We start from the raw sequence: 20,701 nt of genomic DNA, 5'->3' as shown, positions 1-20,701 counted from the left end.
TTTCCGTGATGGAAAGGTGGGACGCTTCACCTTCCTCCAAGCCTGCTCTTAAAAGGGTTTAATTACCGACTTCTCTGCAATAAATTAAGCTCCCTACAGATGTCCTACAGAACATTCCCAGCTTCCCAGCCAGCTGCTATCCTCTGAGGGATGCCTCACCGTCCATGCAATCCACAGAGAGCTGGCTGATGCCCTCCCGACAGCAGGGGTGCTGCGCCGGGGGCTGCTCCGCGCTCTCCCCGCCCTCCTCCTCCTCCAGCCGGGCACTGCACTCGGGGCTGGCCGGGGCCAGGCACATGGCAACCATCACATGGGGGCTCAGGGGCTTCATCTCCACACTGTCCTGCTGGAAAGGGGCTCCCAAGGGCACCACGGGCAGCGCGCTGCTGCCGAAAGTGCCGTTGGTTTTGGTGAAACACCTGCGGGAGGACAGAGGCCAAAGTTACTCAGAGCGGCTTCTTCCCCCCTTCCTTCTTCCCTCCCCAACTTTTAAATGTTTTACCATATCAACGATCAGAGCATTTGTCAAATCAGTTTTAAATATATTTGTGGAGCGATTCTGACATTAGGAAAAGGATTGAGTGGCTTTTTTTTTCTCCCAGCAGACAGCTGAAAACATTCAAAACACGCTCAGTTCCTTCCCCCATCAACTGAGACCCAATGACCTGACTTGTGAGTCCATTTCTCCATCAAAGCAACTCCATAAAACATGTTTTCACTGCCAAGATAAAGAGCTCAAATTTGAAACCCAAGCAGCACACTTAGGTACCTTGAAAAATAAATACTAAGTGTTATTGGAGTGAATGCAAATTAGAAAAATAGATGCAATGTAACAAATTTAACCCCCCTGTTCTGCTGTGTAAGTCAGACTGTGGCCCTGTAATGCCTGTGTAAAGCTGTGGAACTGAAGTTAAAGTGCTGAATCCATTGTTACAGCTGAGGTATTTAAGCTTTAAACAAAAAGGAGCAGGACTTTGACACACATACCCTTGCAGCACGAGGGAAAACACCTCAGTGTTTGCAGCCCCATGAACAATGTGGCCTCAGGGAACATTTATATAAACAATTCCTACATAAGAAAGCCATAACTACCCAAAAAAAAAAAAAAAAGGTTCACTTGTGCAGCTACCACAGATTTTGAGAAACTACACATCAAGATGCTCCTTGTTATGTGGTGCAGGACAGAGATGGATCTGCAGATAAACACATGGAAATAAGGATGGAAAGTGTTCACTCCCTCCAGTGACACCCCAAAATGCTCCTGTGAAAGCTGAACAAGCTCCAGGTCTCCATGTGCTAGTGCAGATACAACTCTGAGCACCCTTCTCTTTTTTCTGAGCAGATGTAAACCCACCCCTCACCTGCTTTGCTCACAGGGATCAGCCCAGTGCATTTGCTATCCATCATCCCTGGGGCTGTCTAAGACTGCATTTGGAAATACAAAAATGCATCCCTGGGACCTGCCTGCTCAGCTGCTGGCTCAGCAAGGAGCACCGTGTGCTGCTCCAGACTGATTCTAGCCCAAACCTGAGCAGAGCAGATGAAAAATTGCTGGAAATGAGGAAAGATGGACTGGGACAGCAGCAGTGCCAGGGCAGCAGGCAGCAGAGCTGACACTGACTAACAAAAGCAGCCCAGCACTGAGCTCAGAAGGGTTTCAAACCAGGACATGTTAAGCTTGGCAGTCTCAGTTAAGTCCTGCCCAAGTCCCAGAAACCACTTTTATGCCATTAAAAAAGTCATGGCAATAAGGAAAACCATCACACTGGAGGGTCCTGTCCTACAGCCCTGCCTAGAGCCTCAGTTCATATCTGAAACCTGATCAAAACCTGGGATCAATATTGCCAGAACTGAAAGAGCAACAAAACACCCAACAACACAAATAAACTTGTCAGAGGAGGAGCTGTAGTGAGCTTTCCCTCTGGCAGATGCTTCACCTGCAAAGCCAGAACAGGACAAATGGGTTCCCTCTGGAGCCTGCTCCCCTCCCAAAAGCTGTGAGGATGGAGCAGCACTAAGCTTCAACCTTCACTCTCCTATTTTGTCCTCCCACTCCTGTAACTGCCTCCAAAATCATTATTCCAAGTACCAAAATACCACAGAAGCCACTGGAGAATCCACATGAAACACATCTGGTCCTCAAACAAATCCATTTATTAGTTTGCCTTTCTCTCCGCAGAGGTTTTGACTGCACTCACTTATTATTTAGAAAAAAAGGCTCAGAGAAACCCATCTAAATGTTTGGGTTTGCATGTTTCTGGGGGTTTCTTCTTAAAGATACAAGGGTCAGTGAGGTTCTCTGTATTATTGTAAGAGCTTGAAGGATGTTTCAACACAGCAGTTCAGCCTTCTAAGCTTCAATAACCACATTTTGATGGAAACTAGCCATGGGGATAACCAGAGCAGAGTGTGGAGGAGGAGTGATGTAAAATCCCTGCTGGGAAAACACATCTTCTGTCAATTCTTAATTCTGAAACCCTACTAAACTATAATCTAAAAAAAAAAATCATAATTTAGATGAAAAAGCTGAAAAACAAGCTCATGTTCCTACACTTGATTTGTGTATTTCAGAATTCTGATCAAAACACAGTTTATTTGCAAAGGAGAGAGATCTGCAAAAGTGTAAATTCCTCTGCAAACATCAGGTATCTTGAGAGCTTTAGCACAAAGGCACAAGAGAAGGAAAAAGATCAATTCTCAATCCTGTCAACCACAGGCTTTGTCCACAATAGCAAAGTGGGTCTCCAGTTTTCAGCAGCTTCTCCCTCTGGCAAAGCTCCACAAGAAGTTATGAGGGATAAAGTGCTAATTTAAACAGAAGACCCAGGGATTTCAGCACTGTAATAATAAAACCTGCTCTGAGATGGCTGAAGCTGAAAACAGCTATGAAATAATGCTGAACCTTTAGGATTCATTTGCACGTGGTTACAATTCACAAAACTGCTGCATTCAGCCCAAATCAGCAACAGCTCCAGGCATTTGGTGGAAATGGGCTGGTGAGGAATTCGTGGCACCAAGGCCACAGTCCTGATCTGGCACAGCCTGCCAGAGCTGTGCCCACCTGAACCCCCCTCCCCTCCTGCCTGGGGGAGCTGCCTGATTTCAGCACATGATTCCAGGGTGGGATGGGGACAGGCAGGTCAGGGGGACAGCCCTCACCTGTGCAGTGAGGTTGAACAAAATGGGGAAAACACTCCAGCCTCCAATTCCCACTTGCCAAAACCTACTGGGCTGACTGCACTAACCCAACAGGCCTTCCTCCTCCCTCTCCTCTTCCTCCTCCTCCCCCTGGGCACACACCCAGCTCCCTGGTGGAAAGCTGAGGCACGTCCTGGTCCCCTCCTCTCCCCTCTCCCATGTCCTCTTTGCATTCCCCCAGCGGCAGGACAGGAACAGAGCGGTCCCTGCTGCGCAGCTCTCTGCCAAACCGAGGTTAATGATCCCCTCCGGGGCAAGGCAGCGCTAAGGGACAACTTGTTTCTCTATCAAGCAGTCAAATATAGAATGGGGCTGTGAAAACTCAAAGTTCAGGCCCTGCTGATGACCCGTCTGGGAGGAGCAGTGCAGTTGCAGAGGATGGAACTCTTTCCCTTGCTTTCTTAGGGGGAAAAAAAAAGAGCAAATAAAGAATTGAATATGTTTAACACTGGAAGCAAGCTCTTAATTACAGTGTAACACATATGGCATGTTCTAAATTACCACGAGGCTCAGACATCCTGGTGAGAGCTGCTGCACAGCCTGCTTGAAATCACAGCACTGGGGTGTGAGGGAATGTCCTGGGCTTTCCTGAGACCTGCCAGGGACACTGGGCCAGGCAAGGCATGCCCAGCTCCCCCTGCCAGCAGCAGCTTGCCAGCATTTCACTGTCATGCCCATATTTATGGAAGGAAGAAGGATTCAAGCTCATTATAAGCAGTATTTTAAAAAGTAAAACTATGAAAATAAAGTGAATGTGTTTACTGCCTTCAACAACAGCTTTATTGTTCAACAGGGGTTGGACTCAATGATGTTTGTGGGCCCAACTCAGAATATTCAATGATTCAATGATTAATTTCAACTCAGCTTAGCCAGATGCACACCTAAAGGCAGCTGAAGATTTTAAAAATACTGAAAAATCAAAGTATGATTGAAAAAAAGCCCAGAACCTAACAGTCAGAGCAGCCCAGCTTGTCTGACATTCAGTCCTATTTCTAATCATTAAAATAACCAGAGATTGAGTCAGAAGCCTAAGGAGGATAATAATTCCAAAAGTGAAAACTCAGTAATTTTTATTAGGTTTCTGACTCCCAGCTACAATGCAGAAGAGAGATTTTCCCTTATTCTACACAGGAATCCTTTTTCACATGAAAAAAAATGTATCCCACTCTGACAATGGCTGGTCATCTCCTCCTGAAGGCCTCAAGAACTTCAAATCCCATGTTTCACAAAGAACAGCATTGTGAAGGCAAAGGAGTGAGTTGGTTAATGTTCTTAAGGGAATGTGGGGAAGTGTAAAATATAGAAGACCAATTAAATCCGATTTGACAAGCTCCATATGGAATGATTTTGTTATCTCAGAACTGAAGAAAAACACAGGAAATACAGATTTTTTTTAAAATCCAGTGCCCAACCTGCCTCACATCCTAGAGAGCATCAGAGGAGCATGTTGAGCAAAGTGAGCTCTGGGGTTTTAACAACTTGTTTTATTCTATCCTATAGAAAACCCTCAACTGCTCTCCAGGTCATCTATGGAGCTCCTAATGCTAGCCAGGACTCCAGCTCTCATCTTTTGCTAACCCCAGCTCCACCCCAGCACACAGAGGGAGGGCTGTTCTCTGGGCAGGTCATTTCTCACCTGTGATTGTCATTTTTCACCTGTTATTGTCATTTCTCACCTGTGATTGTCATTTCTCACCTGTTATTGTTCCGACAATTCCGGCAGCTGATGCACTCCGAGGGGTCAGCCTGTGGCACTGTCGTGTACATCCCACCACCCTGCAGCAGGAAGGATTAATAATTAATAGTTAGAAATCAAATCACTGCTGGGACACCCAAGAGCTCTTTGACCCAGTTTCCCCCCTCTGATCACGTTATCGATGCCCTGCTCCGGGCTGTACGTGGCACAGCAACACTGAGCGATTGTCCAAAGGCCAGGGGAGGGCTTTGCCAGTGTGTGTGTCAGGGAAAAGTAAATAACTGCAGCTTAGACAAGTATGTGGTCATTTCCCTGGTCTGTTTTCAGCTTAATATGCTGAGGTTTAATTTAATAAACACACTGTAAATACATTTATTTTTAACGCTGATGACAGACACGAAAGCGAATTGCTGTTCATTAGCACGCAAGGCTTGTTTAGGGAGACAGAGGATTAAATTTGCAGGGCTGATGTCACATACAAACCCATCCCACTTTCCTGTAATTACTCCGATTAGATCAGTTTACTTCACTACACTGATTTTTGAACCGTTTCGTATTTGTACAGATGGGGTAATTCCTCAGCCAGCAATGACTCCGGGTGAGAGGGATTTTGTGTTGTTGGTTTTGGCTAACGGGGCCATTACAAGCCAGTTGAAATGCCCAGATTAACACATACCTCATTGTTAGGGACCAGGCAGACAGTGATGTGGGAGCCACTCCAAGGGGGCTGCAGAGCCAGGCTCCTGCACCGGGCTCCAGGAGGGAGCCAGGCTGGGAAGGCTCACCTGGCTTTTGGCAGCTCAAGTGCTAGGCAACTTCTAGCAATCCCTATTTTTGCAAAAACAGAGCTTATCCTGAAGTTTTTGAGGGATAGGGAGCACTGAGGAAATGCCTAATTAGTCTTGATTGCCATTCTGGCCAGTTTCTCCCTTCCTCATTTAAGCCAATCATTGAAACAATAAAGAGCAACCTAACAGGATCAGAACATCCTGTTCCTCTGCCTCGCCCACGTGCCAGTCCCAGCCCTTCTCCATGGGCAGAGATCCTGTGACTCAAACTTTCTGCAACAGGGAGTGGGGAAAGAAAAGCTCAACCCCATCACCTGTTCCCAGCAGCACAGCAATATTGGGTGGACACCTCATGGCACAGAGGAGCTCCAGACACCAAGACCTGTGTCATCATACATGTATTTCATTTTTCCCCCCAAAAAAATAAAAATGGGAGGGACAAAACATAATGCAAACTTCCAGTCTTTCTCCCGGGTGAGCTTTTGAGCACTCCAAATCCTCCCTCCCTCAGGGCTTGGAGATTTTTGGAGAGTTTCACCCACTGGGAGGTTGGACAGGTCAAAAAAACCCAGTTTGGGCCTTGCTTGCTCTTGAAAACAACCAAAAGTGGGCACTTCTTGCTCTGTGGGTAGGCCAAGGGCAGAATGGGGGGAAGAACTGACTGGTCTGGGCTCAGACTGGAGGGAAGTGAAGTGGCAACTACTGTGCAAGTGCTAATTTGTTGTTCAATAAAATGAAGTGCTTGTGCTCAATTACCAACACAAACAATAGACCCGTTTTTTTTCTCCAGAAACAGCATGGGTTATTCAGACTTTTGAACTTTTTCTTTCAGTTTTCCTGGGCAATGTTCACAGTTTTGAGTAAGTTTAGTAAGTTTGAATGCAAGCCATCTGTTTCCATAGACAATAATGAAATCATTATTCTCTCTTGGAAACAGGACACGTTTCAGCAAATGAAGTATTTTTCCACAGCATACAAAGGCTGGGTCGCAGACTGAAATTAGTTTTTAATTTTATTTTCAATTTTGTAACAAAAAACGAGCCTGTCTCAACAGTCACAAACAGGGGACTGAAAAAAGAAAAAAAAAGCAGCACTATTGCTCTGCTGCAGCTCAAGATGTATGGGGCACTTCATTCCATGGAACCTCCTGCGCCATTCGTGCTTTGCCATAATTAATAGCATTGCTCAGAGTTACAGATCTGAAACAGGTGGGGGAAAAACGGGTGATCCATAAAGCTGCAGAATAAGCAGCTATAATTAAATGTATTTAACTTGGAGATTGAGAAATACCATATGTACAAGTAAAGTATCTCAGCCCAGCGCTGAGGCATTCTCAGAGCTTACATGCTGTTAGGAGGAGGGTAGAGGCAGATTTCCCAGAGTAAGTGGAATTCTTGCTGTCATCTGATATTCTCAAATGAAAACCATGATGTTTGTATCACAAATATCAGCCCAGTTGCTTCCTCTGGGACAAGGAATTCAGTGGAACTGGCTGTTATCAATGGATGAGTATTCCCCCACCCAAACTAAGCCTCCTTCCACAGCCCCTGAATGAACCCCACGGTCTGGGCTGAGCCTCCCACCCAGTGTAGGACCTTACGTTCACAAGGTGATGGGGATGTTCATAGTCCATGTGTGTCCTGGACAGGGAGTTGGTGTGCCCTGGGTACAGTCCTGCTCCTCCTCCGCTCATGATCCCCTTGACACCATTGCTAACTTTGTGGTGGAGGTGGGGGCAGCCGTTGCTGAGGCCGTTGCTGAGGAAGCTCCCGTGGATGCTGCCGTTGACCCGGCTGGTCCCAGGCAAGGTCGTGTACTCAATCATCTGCCCGTTGATATCTGCCCCTTGGTACAGGTAGCCTGGAGGGTCGTATTCTGCAAAAGACATTTTTACTGAAAGCACTTCCACTGATAAATGAGGAGCTAAATGAGCAACCCTAAAAAATAATGAAACTTATCTTTTCTTTCTCCAACTCTAAAAAATAATGAAACTTTTCTTTTGTGAGCTAACTCTGATATCCAACTGCTTAGCATATGCATGTAGACATGGAAAACAGCCACATCCTGGAGAGCAAGCCAGAAATGTTGGTCTGGAAGGACCCGGCTGATGTCAATCACTACAAGAGCATCCTAAAACCAGGCCTTTTGTATCACCAACAGCCCTTCTGCTGTATCTGCTGTAAGCTGCTTCCAGAAGATCTCTCTGGGCTGCAGCTGAAGACACTATCTTCATTATCTCCTACATTTCTCTCTGTAGGAGAGTAAGAGTATTTAAAAATAACTACAGGCCGTGGCAAGAGCAAGGCTGATTTATGCACAAGGAGCAGAAAAGGCCAGGGCAGAGATTCTGCTGGCTCTGGGTTGCTGGTGGGTGCAGAGCATCTTGCAAAGCTCCTGCTCCAGGCTCCTGCTCACTAATGAACAGGTTTTCCTTATTAACACCTCTCTGGAAGACTTGGCCATTGAATGCCATCTCATTGTGCAGGGACTAAGAGGTAACAAGGGACTTGTCCTAGAGCTTTCCAGATGCACTCAAGAAAGGGAGAGATCCAGGGTTTAACTCTCCACAATTTTAACAAGTGATTATGACTACACACATTCAGCCTCTGCAACCATCAGAGACCTATGCAGGGGCTTTAAAGTTAAACACAAACTGGAGAAACTTTGCCCAGGCCTTTCCCACACCATTCCCTGGGTGAAACTGCATCACAGTCCTCCAGGGACCCAGCAGGACAGGGGAGCATCAGTGTGAAGAAATGGAGACACTGCTCTTAAAAACCCAAGCTGCACCTAAGGCCCACTTGGAAGTACAAGTCTCTACAGAAATGCAAGCTGGCTCCTAACAGGAAACTGCTTCCCATCCATAAAACGCAGCACAGACATTCCTAATTTTACCCTGGTAATATTTTCCCCATGAAACCAACCCCCACTCACTCTGCATGGCGTTCTGCTGCCGGTTCTTCCAGAGGCACATGGCGATGAAGACGATGAGGATGAGGACCATGACGCCCAGGACACAGCCCACAATCAGGTACAGCATGTCCCCACTGCGCACGGGGCCGCTGGCAGCCACAGCCCCACTGCCCCCAGCCCGCTCAGGGGGACTGGGGGGCGTGCTCAGGTCTCTCACTGGATATTCAGATGCTCCCGGCGTGCGTTTCACTGGGTGAGCAGAGACAAGCACATGTACATCCACTAAATGCATCTTCTAAATGTGTTTTTTTCATCATGAAATGACAATAATTACTGCCAAGTCTGAGTCCCGATGCCTCACAAAGAAAGCTTCCAAGTCAATATTAAATCCTGCAATGAGAATGCCAGCTCCTATTGGGTAATAACTGTTTGCCTTGGAAGATGGTGATTATCCCCTGCTCACCCACTCTTTGAGATCACTGGAACTTTAACGAGACGCTCGAGGTACCCGTGGCTGCAACTGCTCTAACTCTCAACTTGAAAGAGCACAAATCTTTCCACTTCTGAGGTCAGGAAAAACCACAACACTCATTTCTCTTGCCCAGGCTCTGCCAAATGACCTACCCTTATCTGATGTGAACCCTGCTAACCCCCTTTCCAAACCACACAGTTGAAGATCAACCAAGAGATGAACAGAAAATCACTGAGAATAAGATGTTTAACCCAGGAATTGCATTTACATTAGTTTCCAGTACACCACAGTTCATATTTATTTCATTTGACACTAAAACCCTAAAAGAGGTGCCTGGCTTAGGAGTGAAGCTGGTCAGAGAGAGACAAGCACCTCCATGCAGGTATGCTGCATAAGCTGGATCACCCTTATAAGCCTGGGGGAGATAAATTTTAAGGAAGAGGCAGTGTGAATGACAGATTACATCTTGCCCATTTTAAAATTAGAGAAGAAAGTTATATTCCTTGGAGGAGGAAGACCAACTGTGTGCACAGCCTTGAAGCCCTGCAGCTCCTACTCCTTCCTTCAAAGGCTTCACTACTCACTTCACTGAATTTTGATGCTTCCGGTCCCAGAGGGATTTTTTCTTTTTTTTTCTCAAACATTTTTTCATAGCACTGCACTTGAAGTTTACTGTCTGCATTTTCCCTTTACAGCCTTACTTGGTTTTAGAGATTAAAGGAGACAGGAATTCTTCGCAAAATAAATGTGACTGCCATATCTGACACTTCCCGAGAACAGTACAAACTTTGTGCCAGAGGCATGCAGGATTAGGGATGGAGGCAGCCAACACAGCCATCAATTGCTGTGGTCTGCACTTACACAACGTGTCACAGAGCCCTGAAGACATAAAACAGATGTACAAATCAATTCTGTCATCTTCAGGCGCATGGTTGTCTCCTAAGGAGAGGCCATCAGCAGAGCAGAGGCAGCAGCGCTATCTCTGAGGGCAGGCAAAGCTGCAGAGCTCTGCTCAGAGCCTCAGGAGTGCAAAGGATCACTTTCCATATGTTCAAAACAATCCCAGCTTCGGAAGACAAAACAATCCTCCGAAACATTCCAGAAAATTATGGTCATCATGGCAGCTGACTTTTGTGCTGCACAAAAATTCCCCCAGTGGATCTTTCCCGTCCCAAAGGCCACCTCAGCCCGGCCCCACAGCCTCACCTTTGGTCTCGCAGATCATCACGTTGCTGTACTCACTCTCCCCTCCCTCGTTGTAGCACTGCATCTTAATGTCATAAGAAGTTTCAGGCTGCAGGTGATTTATCAGGTGCCATTGCTTTGTACCTGTGGGGGGGACAAAAATTCATTTACCCACAGGAGCCAGAATTATGGTCGAGTGCTTTGCAGGGACCTTTTCTACCAAATGCAAGGGCACTGCAGCTTGTCTTTTAGCACAAAAATCTTCAGTAGTAGTTTATGGATTTAACTGAAACCATGGTCCACAAGTGGCATCCCGGCTCAGGACAGAGGGTAGGAACTAGATAATCCTGAAGGTCCCTTTCAACCCAAATTATTCCATGACTCTCTAAGACTTGTGTTATATTGTGAAATTGATTATTTTTAGAAATTGATTAGAAGAATCTTTTGTCGAATTAAAGTGAGGGTTTTTTCAATATTTTCTATTAAAGAAAGTAATTCTCTACAAAAGCCAAACCTCACTAAACTCAAAACCCAGACATCTAAGTGCCTACACATGTGCATTTAAAATCAACAGCAGCCCTGTGCACCCTAAACATGGAACTGTCAGAGGGATGGGTTTAGGGTGGATTATGCTGACTATTTACAGTACACTGGGCAAATAACAAGGGAAACTGGCACACAGAGCTTGGGACAAGGAAGAACTTGGCTGTGAGCAGACCTTCTAGAGGTACCACTGCAGCCATTGGTGTCACACAGGAGGGACACATCTGGGCTGCTCAATTTGGCCGAAACCCCAAATAATTGAAGGTGCATTTTATGAACCATCCTGGGAACGCAGCAAGGCTGTCCTGGTGCCACTGCCCCTGCAGAGCCCAAGCCCCAGCCCCAGCCAAGCAATCTTCTCTAATAGGATGGTTTTGTCATCTCTGGCCCCCAGCCAGCTTTTCATTTAGACACCCTCCTGAAGCACTGAGCACTTCAGGATAAATCACTCCCAGTTTTTACTTTCACGGGCTTGTGACAAATTTTACTAAACGGCGACCCTTTTTTTTTTTTTTTTTTTTTTTTTTTAGGGAGTTTAATTAACTGTTTGAGTGCTCTTAATCCCTCTTGGAAAATACCACCTTGAACTGTTTCCACTGTTTCTAAGGAACTGTCTACCACCTACTGATTTAAGCATTAATAAAAAGGCTCGGGCGTGCTCGGCGGGCAGGGGCTGTCACCGTGATGCTGCTCAAGCTCCTCCGGGACCCCAGCCCAGGTCCGGACCCTCTGCCCGGCCCCAGCAGGGCGCGGGTACCCAGGAGGGCCCCTCTGCACCAGGGGCTGCCCAGCACGGTCCGTGTCCACATCCCAGGGAGGGCGGACAAGCCTGGCTGAGGCTGGAGCTGCCTTTCCCTAAAGCGCACGTTTTCCCAAGATTCAGCCTCGGTTTTCCCGGCGCCCCCACCCCCAAGCATTCCTTTCGGTAATTACTACACCAGGTTTTAGGTTTCCGCTTCAAACCATTAGTGGCACTGGAATCAGTACAGGCACTTTAACTGTCCTCTTCGTGCACCATTAGCAAGGGAAAACATTTAAACAACTGACATCAGACTGCATTTACATTTAAAATTCAATCTCCAGGATTCTCGAAACAGAGAAATTCAGACCAGAAGCGGAGAAATGCAGACCATCGCTGCAGGACAGGGGTGATTTTTTTTTTGCTTTTGCCTAAAGCGGCTGAGAGATACCGAGGAGCCATCAGAGCTTTTTGCTTGTTTTTTCCTTCAAATAAAATCTGATTTTGCCTGCAGCGGCATTTATAAGGAAAAAAAAAAAGGTTTCTGCAGAGTTTTGAATGTCTCGAAAGACAAGACTTAACAGGAAGCGGTGAGGAAAGCCTGCGGCAAGCACTTAGCTAGCACAGGCATCACAACACTTTTTCCACAACTCATGCAGTCATTTCAAGATAAAATTCCCTGTCATAAAGCAGATTAATTCAAAGGTAACAGAGGGGGAAAAAAAGCAAAGCAAAGAACAAGTGATTTATGGCAAAAATACCTTAAGTCACATGTTCCTCTACATATTTCACATCAAGTGCTTCCAATCACAACTTAATTGAAAATAGTTCTCTCTCCTTTTTTTTTTTTTTCCTCCTGAAAAGCTAATTTAGGGGAGCACAGTAAAGAAAAGTTGAAGTTTAAATCTTTCCACCGAGTGATTTCTGTTGCAGGCTCTGGCAGAGTGGAGCAGCTGCTAATGGTTTCAGACTGCCACAAAGAGTTCAATACACACACGCTCGGAAAAAAACCCCGAAACAAGCTAATTTCACAGCACAGTGGAGCCCACTTAAACAACTAACTGCTCAGTGTATAAGATTTATAAACACACAAGTTCTGTCTAGCAAAGGCTAAAATACATTTGCAGATGAAGGTGAAGCCTGCATAACGTTCTTTAAAGCTTCTGAGCTCAAACTCTGGACCTTTAATAGCTTTATAGTGTGCAAAAGCTTATGTCATGCATCAAAGTACTATGTGCAGTATTGTCTGGCAGGGGAAAATTTTCAAAATAAAGGTCCATTCCTCTTGTAACTGAATAAATGAGGGGGAAAAAAATAATTAACGTCATTGGGCCAGAATGAGATCACTGCGTTTGCTCAGGCCGAGCAATAAGGACATTAAATAAAATATTTTTAAAAGGGTTTTCCACTTCTGGACTAATATAGACATTATCTAATAACTTCTTCCAGGAAAGTGATGATCTAATATGCACAGGGGAAAAAATAACTTGATTAAAAGGCAAAACGAAGCACAAACATAGCTGCATTTGCAGAGTGCTACAGCACTTGAGGCTAAAAGCAACTTCCTTATAGCAGGAGAAGTGATTAGGCGAGGTAAGAGGAGAGAAGGGCAATTACACACAAGATACTACCAGCTTAGAAAGTCCATGCTGGGGTAAATAATTTTAAAAGCCAGCTAGTTGTTAGTACAGTCTGTAACCCAGATGTTTTTATCCTGGGTTAAACCTCATTTACACTTTATACAACTTGAAGCTACACCAGTTTAAATAGACCTTCATTAAGGCTTTGCAGCTGTATAACAAGCCAAACTTAAACCCAGTATTTAGCCCTCAAGCTTCCATGTCAAAGAGGCTTCAGAAGGAAGAAACCAGCTCACGTGTGGGCAAAACCCGACGTTAGGGAGTTGAGATAGCTCCTCCTGTGAGATATATTATAAAGACTGCTTGGGAAAAGCAGTTTAGATTTCATATAAACACAGCCAACATGGCTACAGGGTGTCCTTCCCCTTCTCCAAGCAGGCACCGTACCGTCCACGATATCGCGCTTGTAGTCGCTGTCGTTGTCGCTGTCCGTGGGCCGGTAATAGATGTAAAATCCTTGGATGGGCGTGTTGTTGTTGCTCGATGTGATGTACTGCAAAAGAATTTTAACAGACTGCATGAGAGAAGAAAAGTTTTAACTGAGTCCTGCTGTGCTGTCGCCACCGAGTAGCTCATGCTCTGCAAATATGAGTATTTTTAATAAGGTTGTGTAAGTAAAAGTGACTGAACTCCCATGAGTAGACAGAGAGTAGGGATGGGTACAAGAGACTGAGTTTGGGCTGACTCTTTCCTCCCATACCACTTCCCAAACCCTCAGTCATGCACAGCCTGAAAATCTGCATGATTAATGGAAATGGAAAAGTTAAAACCATAAAACTCTTCAGAAAGAGTTAAGATCACTAAAAATCAGCTCAAGAATCTTTAAGTTATGCAGCCTCCTGAGGAACCAGAGGTTATTTTAAGTTTATTATCCTTAACATCTCTTAAGGCTGAGCTAGCAGAGCAAACTAACACTGGGAACTCTACACATTAAATCCTCCAAAGTATACCAGGGGGTTAGATTTCAAAACAAGAGCAAAGAATTTCTGTGGGTTTCAATAAGGACTTTAAAGTACTTGTTTACAATAGACGAGGTAACAGGGGAAAGGAAAATGTTTCTCTAACATGAAACCTCCACTGGATGTGAGGGAAGACGGCGGGTTTGAAACACTCTCCCAAGCCACCCCAGCCTGGATTGACAAAAGCAGCAGGAATTGCAGGAAACGGAGCCAACTCACTCACAACTCATGGCATGAAGAGGGCTTGGGACAGAGTTAAGCCCACTGGTGCCTCTGAGATGTCTGTGCCAGAGCAGGTGGACTGGGGCGGCTGCAGCCTCTCACTGGAGCTGCCAGTTGGGCACATCTGGCGTAACCCGAGGAGGGGTGTGCAGGGTCCCCGGGGAGCTGGAAGGGGAGTGGGGCGGAGGGAAGCTGGGAGATGGTGCAAAAGGCAACAGACAACTGACAGGGCTGCCTCTGAGCGGGAAAAGTGACTGGAAATGGGGGCAAATCTCCAGGTCTTGTGGGGAGGAAAACCACTCCACAAACAGCATTAATCCTTGACTTTGAAGTACAAACTGTGGTAAGTGTTGGGGAAGATGAAACAGGAAAGCCTTATAAATATGATTGTCTGGCAAAAGATTTAGAGAATATAGAAACTATAAATGAGATTGAAATGAAAGCAAGCTTTGAGATCCCTCAGTTACTGAACAACTGGAAAACAATGGTATGGCCAGCCGAAGGTAATCTCCTTTTGATGAAACAACACCCTCTGCTTGCAGACAGGTCCAAGGGTCAGAGCAGACCCTACTGGCTTGGCAGAAGGGGCCCAAAGAGGAGTTTTTAGGGTTTAAAATGTAACACAGGATGGTAATGTAATGATTCTTATAGGCTGTATGTAAATGCTATAGGATTTGTATATTGTACTAGACTGGTTAGTGAGAATTAGAATATTCAACACAGAAAAAGATTTATTGTATTGTAATGGGAACCTCGCTCTCTTACCCTTCTACGCTCTTACGCTTCTGCTCTCTTACCCTTTTACTCTCTTACCCTCTCCCCCTCTCTCCCCCTCTCTTCTCTCAGTCCTGCTCTCAGCTGTGCCTGGCAGCTCCCAGCAGGGCCCTGCACCCAGGCCCTCTGCAATAAACCCCAAGTTCCATGACCTGGCTGCAGAGATCTCTCGTGCCCTTCCCAACCGTCCTACCCCCGACGCTCCTACAGTAAAACGAGGCAGAGCTGCACGCACCGTCCACTTCAGCATGATCTGGGTGTCGCTGATGGCCTCGGTGTAGGCGATGTGCGGGCCGGCGATGGGCCGGCTGGAGAAGCGGCTGCTGAAGCCGGCCACCTGGTACGGCCGCGACGCCGCGCTGCGCGGGCTCTCCCCGTACGTGTTCACCGCGATCACGCGGAACCGGTACATTTCTCCTTTTAAGGGAAAGAGGGAAAAGAAAGAAGCCCTTGTAGCAAAACAAGTGCTGGAAAGAGGATTCAAGGAGAGACTAAACAGATTAGGAAGTACTTTTTGCACAGCATGCAGTTAGAAAAGGAGAGGAGTCCTCGCCACAGGCTGATGTGGAGATATAAACAGCTTCTAGAAGTCACTCAAGGAATGTCCAAAGGCTATTGGAGATACCTCCATCAGCCCAGGAAATCCTGAAACTGGTGGGCACTGAGAAGATGCTTCAAAGGATTCTTATCACTATCCACTCCATATTCTCTTGTGTTTTTTGCTGGAGTTTTCAGTGCTAGACACGGGAAGAAGTCACGACAGACATTTTTCCATTAATGCATTTTTCTCTACATTCTGAGTGTTCACTAGAAGGACAATTAAGTTAAAAATAGCAGTGATACACAACCCTCCTCTCCACATGAACAAGTATTAAATTATGGTGGGGTTTTTTTTCCACTTGGAAAGCCAGAAATCAACTTGAATTCATGTAACGAGCTCCTAGGCCATACACAAAACCCAAACCTAATCGAGCAGAAACGGGATAATCCAAGCAGAAGTTAAAATGAAAAAACCCGAAGAGCTGCAGTAATGAAAGATCATTTCTGCTACCTGGCTCCAAGTTCCTAACTTCCACAGACAGCTTGGAGGGAGAGATGTTGCCAGCTGCGATGAGCCAGTCGCTGTTGCGCCCCAGACGTTTGTACTCCACTTTGAAGGCAGTGATGGGGGAGCCCCCGTTGGCACGGGGGATCCATGTGACATAGACGGACGATTCCGAGGCCGTGGATATCGTGGGTCGGTCAGGAGCTTCTGGAACTGAACAGGGAAATTCGGGTACAAGAGGGTTAGAGTCAGCTGAAATTTCATTTTCACTAATAACAGATTAGACTTGTTGCTGATGATTGTGTTGTATTTCACATATTAACAAGGAGAATCTTTAATCCTCCTGAAATCACCACTGCCCTTACTCTGCTGGAAAGGATGGATGATGAGCAGACAATTCAAGAGGATTTGATTATCTTATCAATATAATATTAAAAAATTATATGGTATTGTACTACTCCAACCATTTCTACATGAAAACAGACACATACACTAAGTGAACAAGAAAAACATGGTGGTTATTATTTTCAAGCCCCCAAAATCCCCCCAGACCCAATGAGACTTCAACCCATCTGCATTAAGGAGTGCTGGAGAAACGAGAAGGAAGAGAGAACAAAGCATGCACCAGGATGTACTTACGGAACTCACTGAAGTTACAGGCAGCAGTGGGACAGAGAGAAGGGAAAGAGGGGTGTTAGTAAATCTGGTTGTAAGAGCTGTGAGGCTTTACTAAACCAGCCTGGATTCATGAACATGGAGCTGGTGCTGAGGAGTGGAGCAAGGAGCAGCAGGCTGGCAGCTCTGGGGCATGAAGCAGCTGAACATTTGTAGCCAGGCACAAATAAGGCCCTTGTGTGGCTCCTCTGACATTCAGTGCTGCCACAAGCTCAGCTCCTTGCCTGTGGTATTAAACCTCTCCACTGACCTTTGGCTTTACCCCAAATTTTAGATACCTTTGAGATCTCAGCCCCTGAGTAATCTGCCTGAACCAGGCCAAGGAGTTCAAAGGTTGGGGGAACAGGGATGAGAAAAAGGACTATAAATGTGCTCTTTTCACTGGAAACCAGGCCAAACATCACATCTACTGGGAAGTGCTTATATCTCCTCACCATCAGAAATAAGCCTGTCCCTGGGAAGCCACAGGAAAACATTCAGAACAGATATCACACACTCTGAGAACTTAAAGCTCTGACACAGCCATTTCCCATTTCCTCTTCCTCTGGCTCTTTCTCAGTGGAAGGAAAGAGAAAACCAGAGTATTTAGCAAAAAGATACCACAGGTTTAAAAATGAGTGGTAAGAATGTGGGTTGTAAGCAAAAATTCTCTTGTTTTTGAGAGCCACACATGCAGGCAGCAGCATCCTAGGAAATATCCTATGTAACAGAATAAACAGGAAATAGAGGAAGCAATACAAGCACCTGGAACAGTAATAAACACAGGTTAACTCAGACACAGCTCCTTGCAACACAACTTTTAGTGCCCAAATCACAAACCATCCACACTCCTACCTCCACTGTGGCGAGACAGGTCCGGAAGGATGACACCAAAGTTATTATTTGTGCCTTCATGAACAATGGGATGTTTGGGGATTCCTACGGGTGGAGATGGAGCCTGCGTGTTTTTCGAGGATGATGTTCTTTCTAAGAAGATTTGACAGACAGTACATCAGTGTAGGGCCTGCATAAGGAAATGCTCTTTGTCAATGCTCACTCTACCAGGTCACTTGCTACCGTGCTGCCCTGGCTTCACATCCCAAGCTGGACAGTCAGGAGAGCAATCAGGGGGAGATTTCCCACCCAGGCTGTGGGTGAGTGACTGTCCATCTGCAGGACTGACATCCACAGTGCTTAGTGGTGATGCCACCAGCTCCTGCCTGTGCTGCCCAGCCCACTCATCACATCACCAGATGGGGAAAATTACACACTGAAATCCATGTCTAGAGAAGGAGTAAAAATGCTGTGGAGGCAGCTGGAGCCAGTACACCAGGCTGAGAGGGCTTTTGACCTGTGGCAGAAGGGGTGGCAGGATAGTGTGGAGCAGGGTGGGGTGGCACCCCACCGTACTGATTCCCCCAAGTTTGCCAGGGATTGGCCACAGGACAGTGAAGAGGAAGCATTATCTGGGTTTAATATGATGGGCTGTGACAAGTGGCTTTGCTGGTGTGAAGCTTTCTGAGCCCCCCAGTAAGCTGGGAGGGTTAGTAGGAGGAGGAACGTGAGTATGAACACCAGGATGTCTTTTACAGAAAAGTATGGGAGGAATGGGATTTTGCCACAGTTCGGTACAATGCCCTGGGGGTTGTTTGAACCTGACACGTGAAAGAAGGTGGGGTGGAGGAATGTGCACCTGTGATGATAAAGGGAGGAGGTGTAGCACAAAAAATCAGGTAAGTGTGGGGCGTTCTACAGAGAATCCTCCTCAGACTCATCCTCTGAGGGTCTGTGCAAGGGAGGGGATGGCTGAGAGGAGGCTGGGGATGGATGGCTGTGGCCTCTCAAAATGGTGTTTGGCCTCATGGTAGCACACAGCCCATGAAGGGGCAGCAGGAGAAGGACTCCTTTGTTAGAGGTTGCTTTGTGTAAGTAGGAGCCATAGAATCCCCATCTAGCGTGCTGACAGATGCAGCTGAAGAATGAGGCTCCCTTTGGAGCAGGTGAGGGACCAGTCAGCCACACTGAACATTTCTGTGTGTCTGGCCAAGGGTGGTGCAGGCTGGGGCTGTGTCTGCTGGGCCATGGAGGGCGAGTAGGTCAGCCAGGATTTGAGTTGTTAGGCAGGTGCCTGGGAGGGACCCAAAGTTTCATCAGGCAGAGGTGTTCTGGGGGGTGGGTAGGTCACAATTAGGGAGCTGTTGACTGTTTTTGGCAGGAGAGATTTTCAGAGGTTAAGGGCCATCAGTGTTGTATCTGTTCATTGATAGAATGATGAGAAGGATGGACAGGGCAAAGGATCTAAGTATGTTTCACAAATTTCATTAAGACATTAAATTCTTTAAAAAATTATAAGTTATCCTGTCCAGCATAGAATTCCAGAAGGGTTTGAGTCAGAAGGAACCTTTAAGCTCATCTTGATCCACACCCTCCTCTGGGCAGGGACACCTTCCACTGTCCCAGGTTGCTCCAAGCCCCATCCAACCTGGCCTTGAAACACTTCCAGGGAGGGGGCAGCCACAGCTTCTCTGGGCACCCTGTGCCAGGGTCTCACCACCCTCCCAGGGAAGAATTTATTCCAAATATCCTATCTAACCCTACCCTCTGTCACTTAAAGGCCATTCTTGGACAGTTGTACAAAAAATATTGACTTGTTTGTGTGGTAAAGAGCACAGGCAGCAGCGTCAAAGCTTGAAAGAAAAAACGCTCTGATTAGGAATGTTGTGCTTGTTGCTGTGTGCACACAACTATCAGAACAGCTGGCTTGTGGTCAGCAGAGATTGTCACTGAGGTGTCTGCAAAGCAAACCAGGCACAGCTTTGTTGACGCATGAAAACTCAATGGTGCAGAGTTTCTTCTGTGATTAAAAACCTCAACAAGGACAGACTGCTCCTGACTTTGCTCCTTAAAGCAAGAGAAACCTCACAGCACAAATCTTAACAATCACCCCAAAAATAATATTATCAAGCTTTTAATAGCTTCTCCTTACCAAAAGCCTCACACTCAAGGAAGTTTGCCCTACAGCAATTTTAGCTATTAGAGGCTGTTCTTTAGCAAATAAATTGCAGAATATTTCACATATGGCTTAGCAGATGCCATTAAATGACTGATGTCATTACATAAATGTCTCTGGAAGGCCGGGACACAGGGCACATTGTGCTGTACCTACCCTTGCTGGTGCGGAACGTCAGCATGGCCGGCTGGCCCTCGCCCGCGGCGCTCCTGGCCACCATCAGCACCTCGTACAGGCTGGAGGGCTCCAGCTCGGTGAGGCGCAGCTCGTTCTCGCTGCCGGGCACCCGCACCGTGTGCCAGCCGCCCGCCGCGCTCACGCCGTCCTCCAGCTGCACACAGGAGAAACTGTCACAGCCTGCTTGGAACTGGGGGCTGCTCACAGCCTGCACTGCACCCCAAAACACCTCTGCTCCTCACCAAAACTGCTTTCCTGCATTCACCTATGGTTTGTCTCCAGCTGCACACAGGAGAAACTGTCACAGCCTGCTTGGAACTGGGGGCTGCTCATACCCCGAATCACACCCCAAAGCACCTCTGCTCCTCACCAAAACTCCTGCTGTTCAACATTTACCTATGGTTTGTCTCCAGCTGCAAGTGTCAGCATGGTGTGCTCAGAACTGGGCACTGCTCACACCCCGAATTGCACCCCAAAGCAGCTCTGCTCCTCACCAAAACTGCTTTCCTGCATTCACCTATGGTTTGTCTTCAGCTGCTCACTAGGGAGAAAACTGTCACAACATGCTTGGAACTGGGCACTGCTCACACCCCGAACTGCACCCCAAAGCACCTCTGTTCCTCACCAAAACTGCTTTCCTGCATTTACCTATGGTTTGTCTCCAGCTGCACACAGGAGAAACTGTC

General features: G+C 46.6%; 1 protein-coding gene across 1 annotated transcript in view; it reads right to left on the bottom strand.

The window, feature by feature from the left end:
- CDON (cell adhesion associated, oncogene regulated) overlaps positions 1-20,701 on the bottom strand; it is a 57,857-nt gene that overhangs the window by 1,800 nt on the left and 35,356 nt on the right. The window contains 10 exon segments of the mRNA XM_036397556.1: positions 160-419; positions 4,895-4,974; positions 7,283-7,557; positions 8,617-8,844; positions 10,274-10,396; positions 13,562-13,667; positions 15,365-15,546; positions 16,181-16,387; positions 17,684-17,815; positions 19,995-20,169. Of these exon segments, the coding sequence (XP_036253449.1) occupies positions 160-419; positions 4,895-4,974; positions 7,283-7,557; positions 8,617-8,844; positions 10,274-10,396; positions 13,562-13,667; positions 15,365-15,546; positions 16,181-16,387; positions 17,684-17,815; positions 19,995-20,169 (1,768 nt within the window).

This window comes from Molothrus ater, chromosome 22, assembly GCF_012460135.2.
Source record: "Molothrus ater isolate BHLD 08-10-18 breed brown headed cowbird chromosome 22, BPBGC_Mater_1.1, whole genome shotgun sequence".
In the NCBI taxonomy this organism is placed as follows: domain Eukaryota; kingdom Metazoa; phylum Chordata; class Aves; order Passeriformes; family Icteridae; genus Molothrus; species Molothrus ater.
This window is presented reverse-complemented; position numbering and strand designations above follow the sequence as displayed.